The sequence below is a fragment of the Ostrea edulis genome, chromosome 3 (genome assembly GCF_947568905.1).
Source record: "Ostrea edulis chromosome 3, xbOstEdul1.1, whole genome shotgun sequence".
Classification (NCBI taxonomy): Eukaryota; Metazoa; Mollusca; class Bivalvia; order Ostreida; family Ostreidae; genus Ostrea; species Ostrea edulis.
Window position 1 is genome coordinate 88,106,781 of NC_079166.1, and position 18,024 is coordinate 88,124,804.

Sequence of the window (18,024 nt, forward strand, 5' to 3'; positions counted from 1 at the left end):
AATGAACAAGCGCAGAAAAGTGAAGTAATTTGAGAATAAATTGTAAAACTAATTCAGATAGAGATTTACACAATATCCATTTATTGTTTATATTGTACAGATTCCAAAACAATCTTTCAGCGTTTAGTAATGGGATATTTACACTACATATATATCGTGAGATTGTAAGTTCTAAAACCCTAGATATCCATTTATTGTTTATATTACACAAGATTTCAAAACAATCTTGCAGCATTTAGTAACGGGATATTTACACTATATATATAATAAAATTGTAAATTCTATAACCCTGAATATCCACTTATTGTTTGTATTACACAGATTTCAATACAATCTTTCAGCGTTTAGTAACGGGATATTTACACTACATATATATCGTGAGATTGTAAATTCTATAACCCTAAATATCCATTTATTGTATATTGCACGCGTTTCAAAACAATCTTTCAGCATTTAGTAACGGAATATTTACACTACATGTATATCGTGAGATTGTAAATCCTATAACCCTATATTATGCAGCATTATGTTGATATCTTTCGTATACACTTATTAATCATATGAATCACATAGTAAGCAGTCACACATAAATCTGGTAACACAATCGCAGCCATGACACACCCCAAAATGGAAGCCCCCACTGCTCCTATCGCTTGTGACGTCATACGGAAGTCCGGAGCGCTGATGAACTTCCGTGTTGTAGATGAGAGGTTCTCTGTATCCACCGTTAACGCCTTTTTTCTTTGGGACATGATTTCCCCCAACGTCTTATTTGTTTCTGTACACACACAGACACATTTAACAGTGCCATTGGTGACAATTTCTTCTATTGCTAGTTGTACTGTTGTATGATCTTTTTCAACTGTCACGGTTGTTTGTTGTTGTGTTGTGTGCTTTTGAGCTGTTGTTTGTGGTTCAACTGCTGTTTGTGGTTCAACTGTTGTTTGTGGTTCAACTGTTGTTTGTGGTTGTGTTGCTTTTATTGTTTGTTCCACTGATGTTGTTTTGTGCTCCTCTGTTGTTTGTTGCTCAATTGTTGTTTTTTGTTCAATTGTTGTTTGTTGTTCAATTATGGTTTGTTGTTCAATCGTTGAATGTGGTTGTGTTGTTTTTATTGTTTGTTCCTCTGATGTTGTTTTTTGCTTCTCTGTTTGTTGTCCTTCCGTTGATTGTTTCTGAAGTGTTTTTTGTTCAGTTGTTGTTTGTTGTTTATTTGTTGTTTGTTCAATTGTTGTTTGTGGTTGTGTTGTTTTTATTGTTTGTTTAACTGATGTTGTTTTGTGCTCCTCTGTTGTTTGTTGTTCAATTGTTGTTTGTTGTTCAATTGTTGTTTGTTGTTCAATTGTTGTTTGTGTTTGTTGCTCCTCTGTTGTTTGTTGTTCAATTGTTGTTTGTGTTTGTTGCTTCTCTGTTGTTTGTTGTTCAATTGTTGTTTGTGTTTGTTGCTCCTCTGTTGTTTGTTGTTCAATTGTTGTTTGTGTTTGATGCTCCTCTGTTGTTTGTTGTTCAATTGTTGTTTGTGGTTGTGTTGTTTTTATTGTTTGTGTTTGTTGCTCCTCTGTTGTTTGTTCAGTTGCTTTTTGTTGTTCAATTATTGTTTGTTGTTCAATTGTTGTTTGTGGTTGTGTTGTTTTTATTGTTTGTTTAACTGATGTTGTTTTGTGCTCATCTGTTGTTTGTTGTTCAACTGTTGTTTGTTGTTCAATCGTTGCTTTTTCAATTGTTGTTTGTTCAACTGTTGTTTGTGGTTGTGTTGTTTTTATTGTTTGTTCCTCTGATATTGTTTTGTGCTCCTCTGCTGTTTGTTGTTCAACTGTTGTTTGTTGTTCAATCGTTGCTTTTTCAATTGTTGTTTGTTCAATTGTTGTTTGTGGTTGTGTTGTTTTTATTGTTTGTTCCTCTGTTATTTGTTGCTGAAATATTGTTTGTTGTCCTTCTGTTGTTTGCTGATGAAACGTTTGCTGTTCTGTTGTTTGTCCATATGTTATTTTTTGTTCATCTGTTGTCTGTTTTACCTTTGTTGTCTGTTGTTCTGCAAATGTGAATTCTAAAAATTTCAGGGAACTTTTAGTTAATTTGAAATCACAGAACTTGTTCTAAATCTACAATGTATAACATCAAAACGAATTATCTTAAAACAATTTAAACGACCTTTCCTCGCGATGAATCAAAAACCAGGTTGTTGAAATCATATAAAGTTGCTGTTTCTTCAATAGAAAATGAGAAAAGGAAACATTCATATCATTTGATCAGGCATCCAAAGATTACTCTGTTAACACCTCTCTGATACTATGCACAATAAACTTTGAAGTTGATATCAAAGATATTGATGTTACTCATTTACAATATCTACATTGTCTTTCGTGAGCACAGTCTAATGGAATTTCAATGGACACGAACTGCTCCTTTATTGGCTGACAAACTTTTTGTACTTTTAATTAGGTATAATTTATTCAAAAACTTATGCATTAGAAAAAAAATCTAATGGTAATGTTTTATCTATTAACAATACCGATTTTCATCCATATGTCGATTCGATATATCCAAGTGAACTCGATATAAAGGACGGCACAGTCTTCCATATCTGCTTATTATTATATATTATTAAACATATACATTGTATGTTACCTAACAACTGAAAACTCAGAATTCATAACAAACGAGATGCCCCCAGATTCGTCATTGCCACTTTTTCATATTTTCAAATCTGGGGACCTTCGTTTTTTATGGTTAAATCCTAAAACCTCATGATTTATAACTAAATGTGGAGCGTTTGGCAAAGGAGCAATCACTACCTATGTTTTTGTCCTACATTTGACGCAAAAGTGGCACAAGTGGAGGGTCGAACTCACGACCTCCCGTTAGGAAACAAATGGTCTAAACACAAAGCTACCGCGGTTTGTAAAGGGGTGGAAGAATTAGATGAGTAAAGGTGGTTATTCGGAAACTTCGAGGAAAGGTTCCTTTGAGATCGGTTTTTCGATGAATTTTAAAACTTCTACAGCCAATTGAAAAGTCTAAATTTATTTTTACGGAGCATGGTGTGTTTTGCACGTATTAATTGAAGGAAAAAAAAAACATTTGTAGCGCTGTAAAACTAATGAAATTTAATATCAGGACACAGTAGTAATCAAACGTCATTTTCTGAAAGTTTAAATTATATCAGGAACGGCACCACTCTGTAATCGTTCACGATGAACCGTAAACAGGATATAAATAAATGGATAGAAACGGCAACGTCAATCGACGTCTTGGAATATCATGCTGTTATGCGATTTTGTGTACTGGCCAGGAAAATAGCTAACGAGACAATTTTTTCTGGATGCTGCTGGAGGTGGACCACGAGTCTTTACACCCATGGGATAAAAATGACACCGCCGTTTTAAAGAAGGAAGGGTCGATATTTTTACTAGGTTTTGAAGTCCTGAAACACCCTGACCTTTTCCTTCTTGTCCTGTGTAAAATTTGCTCTGCCTGGTCGTCGATTATCTTACCTAATGCAGTTAATATACGCAACAAAACATTATAAGAAATACTTTTGATTTTTGGAAGTTGGTGAATTTGAAATGTGACTTTTCCAAATATCAACGGCTTTATAGTGTGCGAATTTTGAACATGGTACGCTACCATTTCCTAGGATGAAAGAAAGAACTATGTTGTTTTTTTTTTTACTTTGTTGGCACCTGCTTTCTCGATGTAAATGGAAATCAAAATATTCATCTCTTTTGATCACCAATCCAAAACATGACATTGCTCGGAAACCCACGGTTGATTACGCTTCGTTCCTCTCTCCATCACCCATAAGTCCATCCTTTCTTACTCGCTCGTTCTCATGAATAAATATTTAAAATTAAAGGAATTGTTATGGTAACGGAACTCTTTTGCTTTTTAAGGTAGCATTCACTTAACGTTTGCTATCACAACAATTGTATACCAAAATTTGGCTGAAGCGTTTTGTGGATTGGACAAAGCTCAGGTGTACTTTGAGCGCCCAATCAAATTGTCTCATTCTATATTCATGAGAACGATCGAGTAGGAATGAATGGACCCACGGGTGATGGAGAGAGGAACGAAGCGTGATCAACCGTGAGTTACCGACGATCGGCATTGCTAAATTCATTCTAATTCTATGCATAGGTGCTTGGGAGATATTGACAAAATCCCCTCATGACAATAATTTGCTGTCTTTGGGGAGATCATGTATATTGGAATTCTCATGCAATTCTCATGGGAACGAATTGAGATGTTTTTATTAGATGATCTGTTTTCGCAGTCACAAGGTTGAGATTATTCAATTATTTCTACATGAGAAGAAAACGTTTCCGGTGACCACTCGGTACTTAAATACATCGATGACGTTTCATCTATCAAAAATATTTATTTTATTTTTGTCATATTCTAGTGAGGTCGAAATAAAATACATGAAATAGTCTTATACATTAGTGAAAGGTGAAGATAACGAACAGTGATCAATCTCAAAACTCCGATAGGCAATACAACATAGATATCTTGGCAAAGCCGGACCCTTGGATATACCAGAAGTGGGATCAGGTGGCTAGAAGGAGTAATCATCCCTTGTCGACCGGTCACACCCGCCGTGAGCCATATATCTTGATTAGGTAAACGAAGTTATCCGTAGTTAAATCAGTGTGCCAAGAACGGTCTAACAATCGGTATGAATCACGTCAAACAGCATTTGATCCAATGATAAGTTGTATTGTTTCATATTTGAATATTTTATTCAATATATAAGTTGAGAACAAACTAACCACTAAACTATTTGTTAAACGGGTTGACTTCGGCTTCTCCATCGTCAATGCATTCATCATCATTGTAATGTTCTATCATCACTGAAATATGACATTTAAGTCTCTCAATTGATTTAATACCCGAAAACATGTTCTGCATCAAACAGAAGTTGGGTACTGACAAAGACGTTGATGTCACAGGGGTGTCAACAGTTTCGTTTGAAATAAACATTTCGCAAATTCAATGGTCGATGTAACGATCTAATTTACAAATACAACATGTCACTTGATGAATGCTGTCTGGTGTGTTTCATACCAATAGTTAAGCCTTTTTTCACATATTTATTTTGACTACAGACTACTCCGTTTACTTCATCAAGATAGAGGGTTCTTGGCGGGTATGACAGATGAACAGGGAATTATTGCTTTTATTAGTCACCAATTTCTGTTGTTCCCAGGGGTCCGTGTTTGCGCTACTCTCAATCTCATATTCTATATATGATTTATGAGATTGATCACTGTTTGTTATCTTTACCTTTATCAGTATATAGATGACACCTACCTGGTAGGCATAGTTTCTTTGAAAACGAGCAGGTAATATCGGATGGATACCACGTGGGATGGCTGGAATCTGACAACACACATCGTCCCGTATCAGATTTGAATGCAAATCCAAAACAAAATGTGTCGTTGTTACATAGGTGCTGGCATTTCTCGAAAGAAACATTTTGGCCGGCATCTGCTCTTGTAGTTTCCATTATGTATCCAAAATCATGTATTTCATACGCCACTGAACTGCACGCTAGGGTCAAAGAAAAATACCAATAAAAACGACCAAATCCTTCGATAATACAATTTCAATCTTAAAAATATGTAAAAAAAAAAAATAAATAAATAAATAAATAAACAAAATAAAAAAATAATGATAATGATAATAATAATAATAAAAATAATAATAATTTTCGAACAATTAAAGAAATTGATAAAAGTTGCTCAAAGAAGAGGGCATGAATGCACGCAAAAAGTGACACATTATCAAAACGCGCAAAATGCCCCTAACACATTACTGTTAAGTTTAATGGCTTCATTTTTACTTAACCTATCAAGGAAACTTTGACGCCAAAATAAAAGCAATGATGAATACTGAACCCATACGTAACTATGTTTGCTGATTGAATCCAACAAAGCAATATTGCGAAAATAAAGTCTGGCTAAGTAAATGTTATTTACAATATTTTGATGAGTACCTGGTAAACAATGTCTGACGTAGTACGTGCAGTTTTCACAGGCAGAGGGCGCCGAGACACTGGATTTCGACAATTGACATTCATTGTTTTCTGAATTGTGATGAAGTGAGATACACTTTGGGTCTTCTACACAGAGCTTTTCGCAGGTAGCGAAGTTTGTTTTGTTGTAACTCTTGTATTCTGTGGACACGATCATCTTCAGTCCCACAACAGAAAAGACAGACGAGCATTGTATGGAATAATTAGACGATCTGTCTAAACGAAAAACAAAGACATTTCTTCTATAGAATGATTAGATCATTTGTCGAAAAGTAAAACAACGACATTTCTTTTATAGATGAATTAGGCGATGCATTTGAAAAAGACGATTGAATCTATATTTCTTCGAGGGGAAAAGATTCGAATTCTAGAAGGAGACTCTACAGATCCCACACAACGAATCATATCCAAGAAGTTAAACTTTCCTCTCCCCAACACGGGTAAATTAAGAACATTCTTTCACATTTATGAAACATTTGGTGCATTTCAAATTAATGAACATTGAGAAAAATTAGAAATTATCAAAATTTTCATTCTAAATTGAACGAAGCTAATATCAATATTAGACGGTGGGAATAAACATATTCGGACGTGCTTTATCCTTTACGTCTAAGTTAAATCAGCAAAATCGTAGTAGTGTGAGACAAAATCATCTCATATAGCCGTCACACATGGATAATGCCTGTAATCCCACCTCTAGCGTGTCCAGTGGTACGTGTTTGTCCTACTTTTAATTTTGTTATCTTTGTTGGGGTTACGAGATTCGCTATCTTCTGTTTTCTGTTTAACACTTGTGATTATGTGAGACAAAGAATAACATAGGAGATAATGACATAATAATATGTCCAGGTAAAACACATAAACCTCTGGTGTAGAAGAATTAGACGATTCGTCTAAACAGAAGCAACATATATACGATATTGGTTAAAAGTATGAAAAAAGAACACTTTAGAAATCTTCAGTAGGACTATATACTAGTAATTTTGTAACCAATTCATGTTATATATACTATACAACTATGCGGAGAATGTTGTTTAATACATTTATTGCATAATAGTGAGGGAGATATGAAGATTTATTCACCCAAGAAAAATCATATTCTCCGAGGACAACGCCCGAGTACATGCAGAATGACATCGTATATTGAAAAGAACATTGTACACGTAACAGTACATTGTACACTGTACAAGTTACAGTACATTGTACACATCTCAAAATATTGTGCACGTAACAGTACACTATACACTGTACAAGTTACAGTACATTGTGCATGTAACAAAATATTGTGCACGTAACAAAACACTGTACATGTAACAAAACATTGTGCACGTAACAGTACATTGCGCACAGTTAGTACATTGCCCATGTAACAAAACATTTGTACACGTAACATCACATTGCACACATATCAAAACATTGTACACGTAACAATACATTCTGCACGTAACAATACATTCTGCACGTAACAAAACATTGTACAAGTATCAGTGAATTGTGCATGTAATGGTACAGTGCTTAAGAAACAATAACGGCAACAGTATACTGAACAAATTAAAACACTGTCAATGTAACACACCACTGTACATGGCAGTGCATAATTGTAAATATCAAAGTATAATGTACAAGCAGCAGAACATTGTACATATAACTGTATAGCGCAACAATGTACATATAGATATATAGCGTACACACGACAGAACATTTTATATGTAACTATACAGTGTACACGCACAGACAAACTATATGTAACTTTAATACATATACACAACAAAATTGTACATATAACTGTACATTACATATGCAACAGAAATATGTACATATAATTGTGTAGCGTACATTCAGCCGAAAAATGCACACTTAACATAACATTATGAATATAACAGAATAATCTCTGTGGATGATACGTGTAATTTATAACAGAATAATGTCGGTGGATGATACCTGTAATTTGAAAGACCACTTACTTGAACATTCCTTTGCTGCGAATGAACAAACAGCACAATTTATAAACTTTGGTAGTGAGCTCTCTGACAGGGCACAGGTGTGGGTCTTAGAATTATACGCAAAGCCCTGACAAAAGGAATCCTTTGTGCAGGAGTCCTGACAGTCATCATAGGAAGAGTTAAAGACGGAGAATGTGGAGGCTGCTTCACGGTGACGGCTGTAAGTGGTGTAAGTCGAGGCACTACAGGAAATTCTGTCCACTGGGTAGTTTCCTAAGCAGAAAAGAATTGTCTTATTCATACTTTACTTTGCTTGTCTTAAGCGTGATTCATAATTCTTAGGTCAGATGAACCAGATCAAAGTCACTCTGGATCATTTTTATGTTGAATGGTTTATAACACAAATGAGAGTTAGTCTTGTTTTTCAAGTTATGATTGACCTACAAATGTACTGTTAATATCATGGTAATTATTGTACTTATAACTTACATGATCCGTCAATCATTGTACTGATACGAGGCTAGTTCAATAAGTGACCAGCCTAACTTATTTCCGATTGAGATCCACCTATTTTTTCCCATGTAATTGCCTGTGATGCACTTAGACCAACGGTGTTCAAGTGTCATCAGGCCAAAACTGAAAAAATCAGAGATCCTTTCCATTGACCCACTCCTCAACTGCCGTCACGACTTCTTCGTCAGATCGGAAATGACTTCCACGGATATCTTTTTACAAGTTTGGGAATAGGAAGAAGTCGCTAGTCGCTGTGGTATTAAATTATATCCGTTTCGCTCTACAGCATCCATTGCAACTTTGCAAGTGTGGACTGTCGCGCTGTCCTGTTGTAGCAATACACCTTTAGAGAGTTTACCTCGGCGTTTTTTCACGGATGTTCTCAGCTGCTATAGGACATTTGCATAGTACACTCTAGGTATTGTACTTCTCTTGGGTAAAATGTCCAACATAATAACGCCATTTGTGTCTCAAAAATACTGTGACCAGCACCTTGTCAGGAGATGGTTGCGTCTTGAACTTCTTTGGCCTCGGGAACCCAGGCCCTACACACTGACGACTCTGAGCTTTATCCCCTGGCTCATAATGAACCCAAGTCCCATCTACAGCCACTAGACGCAAAAGAAAATCATTTTTGGACCTAAAACGCTTACTGATGTTCTGGTTGCCATTTGCTCATCGCTAAGGGATTTGGAGACCCAACGGGCTGTTAGCTTGCGCATACCTAAACGATCATATAAGATTGTTGAAACGCTACCATGTGAAATCCCTAATGCCTGTGCTTCCACCTGAATTCGCCTATCAGAGTATACCAGATCCCAAACTGTCTTACACATTCCTTCGTCGGTGGCATCCAGTGGGATTCCAGACCCGACTTCATCTTCTAACGATGTTCTGTCGCGTTTGAATTCCCCTTCTCAGAATTTAACCTAAGCATAAGATGGCACAGAAGACCCATGAACATCGGCTAACTCATCATGTATTTCCTTGCCTGTTTTACCTTTTAAATACAAGTACCAAATTATAGCATGGTACTCAATTTTAGATGAAAAGCATGCCTTTGCATCACCAGCTATGTTTGACATTCAATATATAATTAAAGAATGACTCGATAGGCGTAGAATTTTGTACCCAGGTATAAAACATGTATTGAAACAAGGCGTGAAAATCGTGACCGTTTCGATTAATCGGAATTGGGATTGGCTGGCTACTTATTGACTCGCCTCGTAGCTTATATGTCCGGGTAATTATTGTACCGATAGCTTTTACATCTGATAACTTCTACATCCGGGTAATTATTGTACTGATAGCTTCTAAATCCGGGTAATTATTGTACTGATAGCTTTTACATCTGATAACTTCTATGCCGGGTAATTTTTGTGCTGATAACTTCTATATCCGGGTATTCATTGTAGTAATAGCTTCTATATCCGGGTACTTATTGTACTGATGGCTTCTATATCTGGGTAACTATAGTACTGATAGCTTCTAAATCCGGGTAGTTATTGTACTGATAACATTCTTCTATATCTGGGTAATTATAGTTTTCATTTTGCTAACATATAAACGGATTTAGTTTGAAATGGAATAAATGTACAAGAAAAAACATCCTACCAACTGGACACTGCTTAGAGAAAGCAGAACACGTGACACAAACGCCCACGTCCTGCTCTCTTGCTGCGAATGCCAAGCCACATAGCTGCTCATTTGCTTTGACGGCGTAGCCCCGACAGTTGGAGTCGTTGTTACATCTGAGTTCACATTCCTTTTCGTTGGTGTCATTTAACACGTCGTAATACGACTCCCAGGATAGGATGTACTCATTTTCATAGGCAAAGTAGTGTGTACAACCTGACAAAGACAACAGAATACGCGGTGTGTATAGGTCAAGTTGTGTGTACAACCTGACAAAGACAACAGAATACGCGGTGTGTATAGGTCAAATAGTTAGAACAACCTAACAAAGACAACACAATACGTAGTGTGTATAGGTCAAATAGTTTGAACAACCAAACAAAGACAACAGAATACGCGGTGTGTATAGGTCAAGTAGTTTGTACAACCTGACAAAGAAACATAATACGCGATGTGTATAGGTCAAGCAGTTTGTACAACCTGACAAAGAAACATAATACGCGGTGTGTATAGGCAAAGTAGTTTATACATTCTGATACAGACAACAGAATACGTGTTGTGTCTGTGTTGTTTGTGTATAATTATAGAATATAATGACTGACATCTGTATAGAAAAGTACCGGTAAAACTCATAAAGGATAAACGTCATTCAGCACTTACACCATTGTTGTACATCTTAGTGAATAACATGACTAACAATATCTATCTATCAGCTACATGTGTTGTACACTGCAACAAAAATTAGAACTCAATATACTACATTAATTGATACGAAATAAAATTCAATTGTCCCGGTTTTTGCGATTTGATTTTTATCGAACTCAATGAAATGAATTAAAGACAACTCAGTATACTAGTATACTACCCAGTTTCCTTAATATGGTTTGGGGAAACGTGTCGCTTGTTTGCTAAAACGAAAGACTATCACAAGATATGATTATAATCTGCCGATCATAAAGTATCCCAAACTAAAAATTGACTGGGTAAAAATGTGCTTTTTCTGACTACTACTATCCCCCAACATTGATAACTCCCTTGTACAACATCATGGCAATCTTAATTTCATTTTAAAAATCTAGATCACAAAGACCATGATTTTAATCTCTTTTAAAACTTCCATGTTTCCTTCGGTAAAACTGGCCTTGACCTTGGTCCTAGTTTGTAAATTCCAACATTCTTTCTGAAGACCCCATGTCTCTATTAGTCCCGATTCTAAAGATATACAAATGTTTATGAAGTTCACGATCAATGGGGTCTCTTTACCATGATACTAGTTTGTAGGTCCAATCATCCCCTCATCATTTATGAATCCCCATCAGACCTAGTTCTGAATTTATATGAGTTTTTATCTTCAAGATAAGAGGTCAAAGTCACTGGAGTCACTTGACCTTGAACACTTTATTCTAAAGCAATGGCTTTTTATGATCAAGACCAAGGCCATTGGAGAATAATAAGAACCGAACAAAAACCAATAAGACTTTAGTCGTCAAACTTAGTTTGAAAGACTTGAAGATACGGAACAGTACTTTTAAAAAAAATTGACAGAATGACAAATATTAAATATTTAAAGTAAAGTCCCGTTAAAGCGCACACAATCTTCAAATACACACAATTCTCTGAAATATACAAGAAATACAAATATTCTAAATTTTCAATTCTTTTGATTACAGATTTAGTTAGAGTTACGACATACCAATATCACACTCTTTCCGGCTGAAGGAGAAGTCAGTATTTGTAGGGTAAGGGATTGGTATACTGGAATCCACCAAAATACAGGCGCGAGTCACGGCGTTGTGGATGAAGCCGTTACATACCGGGTCATTGGTACAGCGAATCTTACATACGTCATAGGGTGATCGCCCGTGGTGAGCGTATTGCTCACTTCCGATATAACCAGCACTATATAGGGTGTAGGTGACGCAATCTGTTTTAGAACAAGTCAATAGATTATCTTTATATTATTTACAAATCTACATTATTTGTTTGTTTCCGTGAGATGATATCATGCAGAATTAAAGTATGCCACAGAGAGATATATGTATCAACAGTGCCGCAGGTGTAAACACAGTCACAAATTCCAACAGCTCTAAAGATATAAACAGAGTCACAAGTGTCAACAGTTCTAAAGATATCAACAGAGTCACATGTGTCAACAGTGTCACAGGTGCAAACAAAGTCACAAATATCAACAGTTGCAAAGATATAAACAGAGTCACATGTGTCAACAGTGTCACAGGTGTAAACAAAGTCACAGATATCAACAGTTCCAAAGATACCAACAGAGTCACACGTATCAGCAGTGTCACCGGTGTAAACAAAGTCACAAATATCAACAGTTCAACAGTTCCAAAGATATCAACAGAGTCACAAGTGTCAACAGTGTCACAGGTGTAAACAAAGTCACAGATATCAACAGTTCCAAAGATATCAACAGTCACATGTGTCAACAGTGTCACAGGTGTAAACAAAGTAACAATTATCAACAGTTCCAAAGATATAAACAGAGTCACATGTGTCAACAGTGTCACAGGTGTAAACAAAGTCACAGATATCAACAGTTCCAAAGATATCAACAGAGTCACACGTGTCAACAGTGTCACAGGTGTAAACAAGTCACAAATGTCAACAGTTGCAAAGATATCAACAGAGTCACAAGTGTCAAAAGTGTCACAGGTGTAAACAAAGTCACAGATATGAACAGTTCCGAAGATATCAACAGAGTCACACGTGTCAATAGTCAATAGTGTTACAGGTGTCTACAGTGACACAAATGTTTACAGTTATCAAATGTTTACATTATCGTAGGTGTCAACACTTTTATCGTGTGAACATTGTTTTAGTTATCAGTAGTGTATAGTGTCAGACTGGTTAACAGTTTTACTGGTGTTGACAGTGTTACAAATAGTTATCAGTAGGGTATAGTGTCAGAATGATTAACAGTTTTACCGATGTTGACAGGGTTACAAATGTTTACAGTGTTAGCAAGTATGAACAGTTTTATGATGTGAACAATTACACGGTTGTCAACAGTAATAAAATGTCAATATTTCAGCTGTCAACAGTGTTACAAAAGTTTATAAAGTTATGGTTTTGACAGTGTTAAAAGTGTCAGCAGTCACATGTTATCAACGATCTGACAGCTGTCAAAAGTGTCACAGTGTAAACGGGGATATTTCTTGATATTGATTGAGTCATTGACATTTTCAGATAGATGATAATGATACCAAATTTATATAGCACCCTTTTCATATACTATGTATGCTCAAAGGTGCTTTACAATGCATATATACCTTACAACAGCATGTTATACACATAACACATAGAAAATAAATAAAACATTAAAAAGCAATGATATAAAAGGCGTTAACACATGTAAACAGTCCGTAGATGTACGTATCTGATATGCTAGATAAGAATAAACATCATGTAATTAATCCATATTCAATCAGTAGATCTTCCATGTATGTTGTGATTTTCAATATTATAATTATATTATTGATCGACTGTAGGAAAATTATTTTATTCTTTGCCAAATTGGGCTGTTTTCTCAAATGTATTTTTTTTAATGATAAAATGAAACTACGAAAAAGGTATCATACCTGAAGAACAATTCTTCATGTGAACAAAACAGATGTTACAACCAGGCGCAACCTCCATTTCGACGTCCTGTGTTAGACCACATTTCGTTTCATTTGATTCTATATATAACCCAAACGCCTTACACTGCGCATCGTTGTCACACAGCAGTCGACAGTCGTCAAGGGTTACATTCACGTGACTTTCATAGTAACTCGATATCCGGTTCTGAATTTCTGGACCGTGACCCTGGTATGTAATCCTACATTTCTCTGACGTCATTACAGTGGTCTGGCTTCCTACAAAAATCACTCGAACACTAGAGAACAATGTAAAGTGAATCAAGTGGTATATTACAATGTGCAAATCTCGTGTAAACGTGGTGACATGTTCCTTACGTGGTATTTACTAACTCTGGGACTGATCGCGGAAGCTCAGTGGTAAAGCGTTCGCATCGTAACTGAAAAGTTGTGAGTTAAAGCCTCGCTCGGTCCATGGCCGCGTCAAACCTAAGACTTACACGTAGGTAGTGATTGCTCCTTGGATTGATTGATTGGTTGATGTTTTCCGCCATAATCAAAACATTTTCAGTTATCTAGTGGCGCCAAGTTTTTATTGGTGGAAGAGAGAACCCAGATACAATGTACCTGGGAAGGACCACCGACCTTCCGAAAGTAAACTGGGAAACTTTCTCACTTACCGGCGCGAGCGGGATTCGAACCCGCACCGACCAGAGGTGAGAGGCCATGTGATTTTAAGCGCGATGCTCTAATCACTCGGCTACTTGGACAAATATTCGGAATTTAAAAGTGAGAATTATGTTTCTTTCGCATATGACCTTAACAACAGAGGTCCTGTGTCATGGTAGGCAATGGCAAATAAAGAAAGCCACTGATACGACCTTGATCGCTATGCATAGGTCATCTACAGCTTGTGACGTCGCAAGATGAGTCAAGAATTATCGACGGGATGTAAAACAAACAAACATTTAACCAACAAAAACTTAAATCTAAAGCATACGAAAAATGCATGACTCATTACATTAATTGTAATCAGTAAGTCAGAAGCTTTGAAAATGTTCCAAGTCTTGAACAAGAGTAAATTAAACCCTAATAAATACAGTCAGCGATAACACATTAATTCGTCAAATACAAGTACATGTGTGTACAGGTAACAAACATGACGCCATCTTGGAAATCTAGCTGTTGTAACCAGCTGTCTACTGTATAATGACTTGCTCATTTCTAACACAGCAATAATTATTTTTAACCATAGGACGATTCGATATACCCATGGATGCATGTCTGCCCTACCCTCTGTTTTGTATTACTTATAGGAGTTATGATATTGATCACTGTTCTTTATCTTTACGTTTCACCCCTGTGAACTCGAGTCATCCACTTCTGCTTCATATATGGATATTTTTTTTTAAAATAGATATCAACGGCAAACAAACAACTCAACTTTTTGACAAACATGATGATTTCAGCTTCTTCATCGTCAACTTCCCATATTTATGTAGCAATATTCCATTAGCACCTGCATATGGTGTTTATATATCTCAACTGATTCGATACGCAAGAGCTTGTTCTTTTTTTGTGAAACACGCCAGACAGCATTTGACCCAATGATAAGCTGTATTGGCAAAGTAGATCGTTATAATGACCATATAATTTGCGAAATGCTGACTTTAAACGAAACTGTTGAAACACCTGTACCATCAACTTGTTTGTCAGTAAACTGTCTCTATTTAAAAACTGACCATACTCAGAACAAGCTCTTGCGTATTGATATTTTTTCTGCAAATAATTGTAATTAACTTATTAAATCTGTGAATTGTTTGTAACTGATTTTTGCTGGCCATTTGTTGATTTGAGAGTTTTATAATGATATTTATCACGCCTCAGACAAAACTGCTGAAATCTAAATGGTCAGATTTTGGTCACATGACGCCGTGAAAAACAAATAATTTCATGGGAGAAAAATTCGAGTGAGTGTAAGTTATTGTCAGGTTCGACTTGCAGCCGTGACAAAATGGCGGAGCGATTTGGGCGGACTACGTTGTATGATATAGACCCCACGTATACAGTCTTCGACGTGATAGATTCCTTACACAGTTAGTTAGTGACCTGATACGGAAAAATACATGGCTTGAAAAGAAAACCCGTATCGGGCTCGTTCGCCGAGACCGATACGGATTTTCTTTTCAAACCATGTATTATTTCGTATCAGGTCACTAATTAATCGTGTAACTAATATTATTTTTGAATGCTTAAAGTACAGGATTGATTTTGACTAAGTATAAACAAAAAATATCGTCAAACATCTGTTACAATTCCTGTTATTTGATTTATCGCCATCTAGTCGATAAATATTTAGTTTACATAAACCCAGTGATTATTTGCATAAGAAATTTATCGCCCGCAAAAGACCTTAGCTTGCAGTTAATGTATTGAAAATGGCAGATATACCAGCAAATTAAAGCATAAAGAGTTCTGTAACCTCTGTACACTAAATAATATTGAAAACGAGTCCAATTTATAATTCTATGCCATTGTTTAATGGTTTGAGAAAGTTCGATATCCGAAAGAGTTCTAGCTAAAATGTGGTAATTAGTACTTTTAAGATATAAATGAACTTTAAACGTAAGGAAGATATCCAAACCATAAAAAATCATCTCGTCACTTATGTAAGCTGATGTTACACGGAGACTCTTGTCTCATGAAAAGTCAGCAGTTCGCAAAAGCTATAATGTAATAGGCAAGTACACTGTCATTAGATCCAATACTAATTTTGACTACGGATTACTCCGTTAATCTGATCAATATATCGGCGAGTGTGACCAGTCAAACAGGGGATGCTTACTCATCTTAGACTCCTGATCCTACTACACGAACACATCAAATCTGTTTGATCCATATATCTCTATGTATTACATATAGAAAGATATTTCATGAATGATTATAAAGAAACATCTGCTGTGATAAATATTTGCTATAATCATCTACACTTAAATATCATATAGACATATCTGTTAATTTTATGAGGTTAAAAAGTCCCTTATGACGTGTATAAAACATGAATTACAATTCAATGATTAATCGGTTGATACAGACTATGATTTATTTTATTCTCACCTGATAAAGCACACACAATCATTACTATGGTAACGGGATTGATTTCCATCATGGACAGCCTCGAAATCATAAACCTATGCACCATTGTCTTCATGAATCCACAACTACGGGAAGCCTGCGGTGACAATGATCAAACATGACACAGACATTACACGAGGAATTGTACAAAATAGGTATTGTTTACTTTTCTTATTCTAGTGAATTTGAATAGGTAAAATAAAATAGTAAGAAGTTCGTAAACTCCCTCCACCCCCATTTTCTGTGTTTTACGTGAATAGACCAACCTCAAAATTGTCACACTGCGCATGCTCTGATTATATTCCCATGATTCCGCTCTTCTTCTGAGTAGTGCACTATCCAATAAGAGTCGGGGATAACATTAGGGTTAGAATTAAGGTTACAGACCAGCCATTCAGAGACTGCTGAAGTTTCTGCCCAGAGTGGTCGTTCTTTATCTTACGCATTTTCTCACCAAAGCATGTGTTACACAAACGTGAAAGTAAAGCATGTGTTACACAAACGTGAAAGTAAAGCTTGTGTAACGCGCACTGTGGTGAGGAAATTACTTTCATGTACATAAACTGGATCTCCGTCAAGTCGAAAAATAACTTGATTCCGCCAATTGTCGCGTATTTACATGTATGTGGAACGAACGACAACTCCAGCTTGTAGTAACACTTGTCTATTACTGCATAACTCGAAGTTATTTGTTCAGATGCCGCAATCACAGACAAAATAAACCTAAACAATATTGTAATTTTTTCCCAAATTAATGAGACAGAGGATTCGGTGGTCTAGATGTTAGAGCGTTCGCCCCGCATGCGGAAGTCCGGGGTTCGAATCCCGACCGCGACAGACCTAATTTGTTAAAACAGGTAGTGACAGTTCCATCGCCAAACGCTCGGCATCAGGTGTGAATATCACGGGTCCTCGGAGATGACCTTAAAAACGGATGACCTGTGTCACAGTAGGTGTGGCACGATAAAGGACCCTTAATGTTCAATGGCCGTAAGCGCTGAACATAGGTCTAAATATTAAAGCTCTTCACTGGTATTGGTGATGTCTCCATATGAGTGAAAAATTCTCGAGGGAGACGTTAAGCAAGATACAATCAATCAATCTATCTTTAAGTCCTTTAATTGATAGACCTACCTTAATCGTCTTTAAGGAAGTGAATATAAAATCG

The 18,024-nt window shown here is 36.2% G+C and overlaps 1 protein-coding gene across 1 annotated transcript; it reads right to left on the bottom strand.

Annotated features, from left to right (window-relative positions):
• Window positions 1–102: 102 nt before the first annotated feature.
• Window positions 103–13,782, bottom strand: LOC125674516 (uncharacterized). The gene is made up of 8 exons (XM_056161058.1): window positions 13,725–13,782; window positions 11,819–12,049; window positions 10,105–10,341; window positions 9,248–9,403; window positions 7,999–8,250; window positions 5,996–6,280; window positions 5,311–5,604; window positions 103–841 (listed from the first exon to the last, which is right to left on the bottom strand). The coding sequence occupies exons 1-8, from the start codon at window positions 13,780–13,782 to the stop codon at window positions 525–527; spliced, it is 1,830 nt and encodes a 609-aa protein (XP_056017033.1). The 3' UTR covers window positions 103–524.
• Window positions 13,783–18,024: the final 4,242 nt, after the last annotated feature.

Coding starts and splice junctions, on each gene's coding strand:
- LOC125674516 (XM_056161058.1), bottom strand. CDS start 13,782: ATGGAGGTTGCGCCTGGTTGTAACATCTGTTTTGTTCACATGAAGAAT. Junction 10,342..11,818: donor CCGGAAAGAGTGTGATATTG/GTATGTCGTAAC, acceptor TGTCTTTGTCAG/GTTGTACACACTACTTTGCC. Junction 842..5,310: donor AAAGAAACTATGCCTACCAG/GTAGGTGTCATC, acceptor ATCATACAACAG/TACAACTAGCAATAGAAGAA.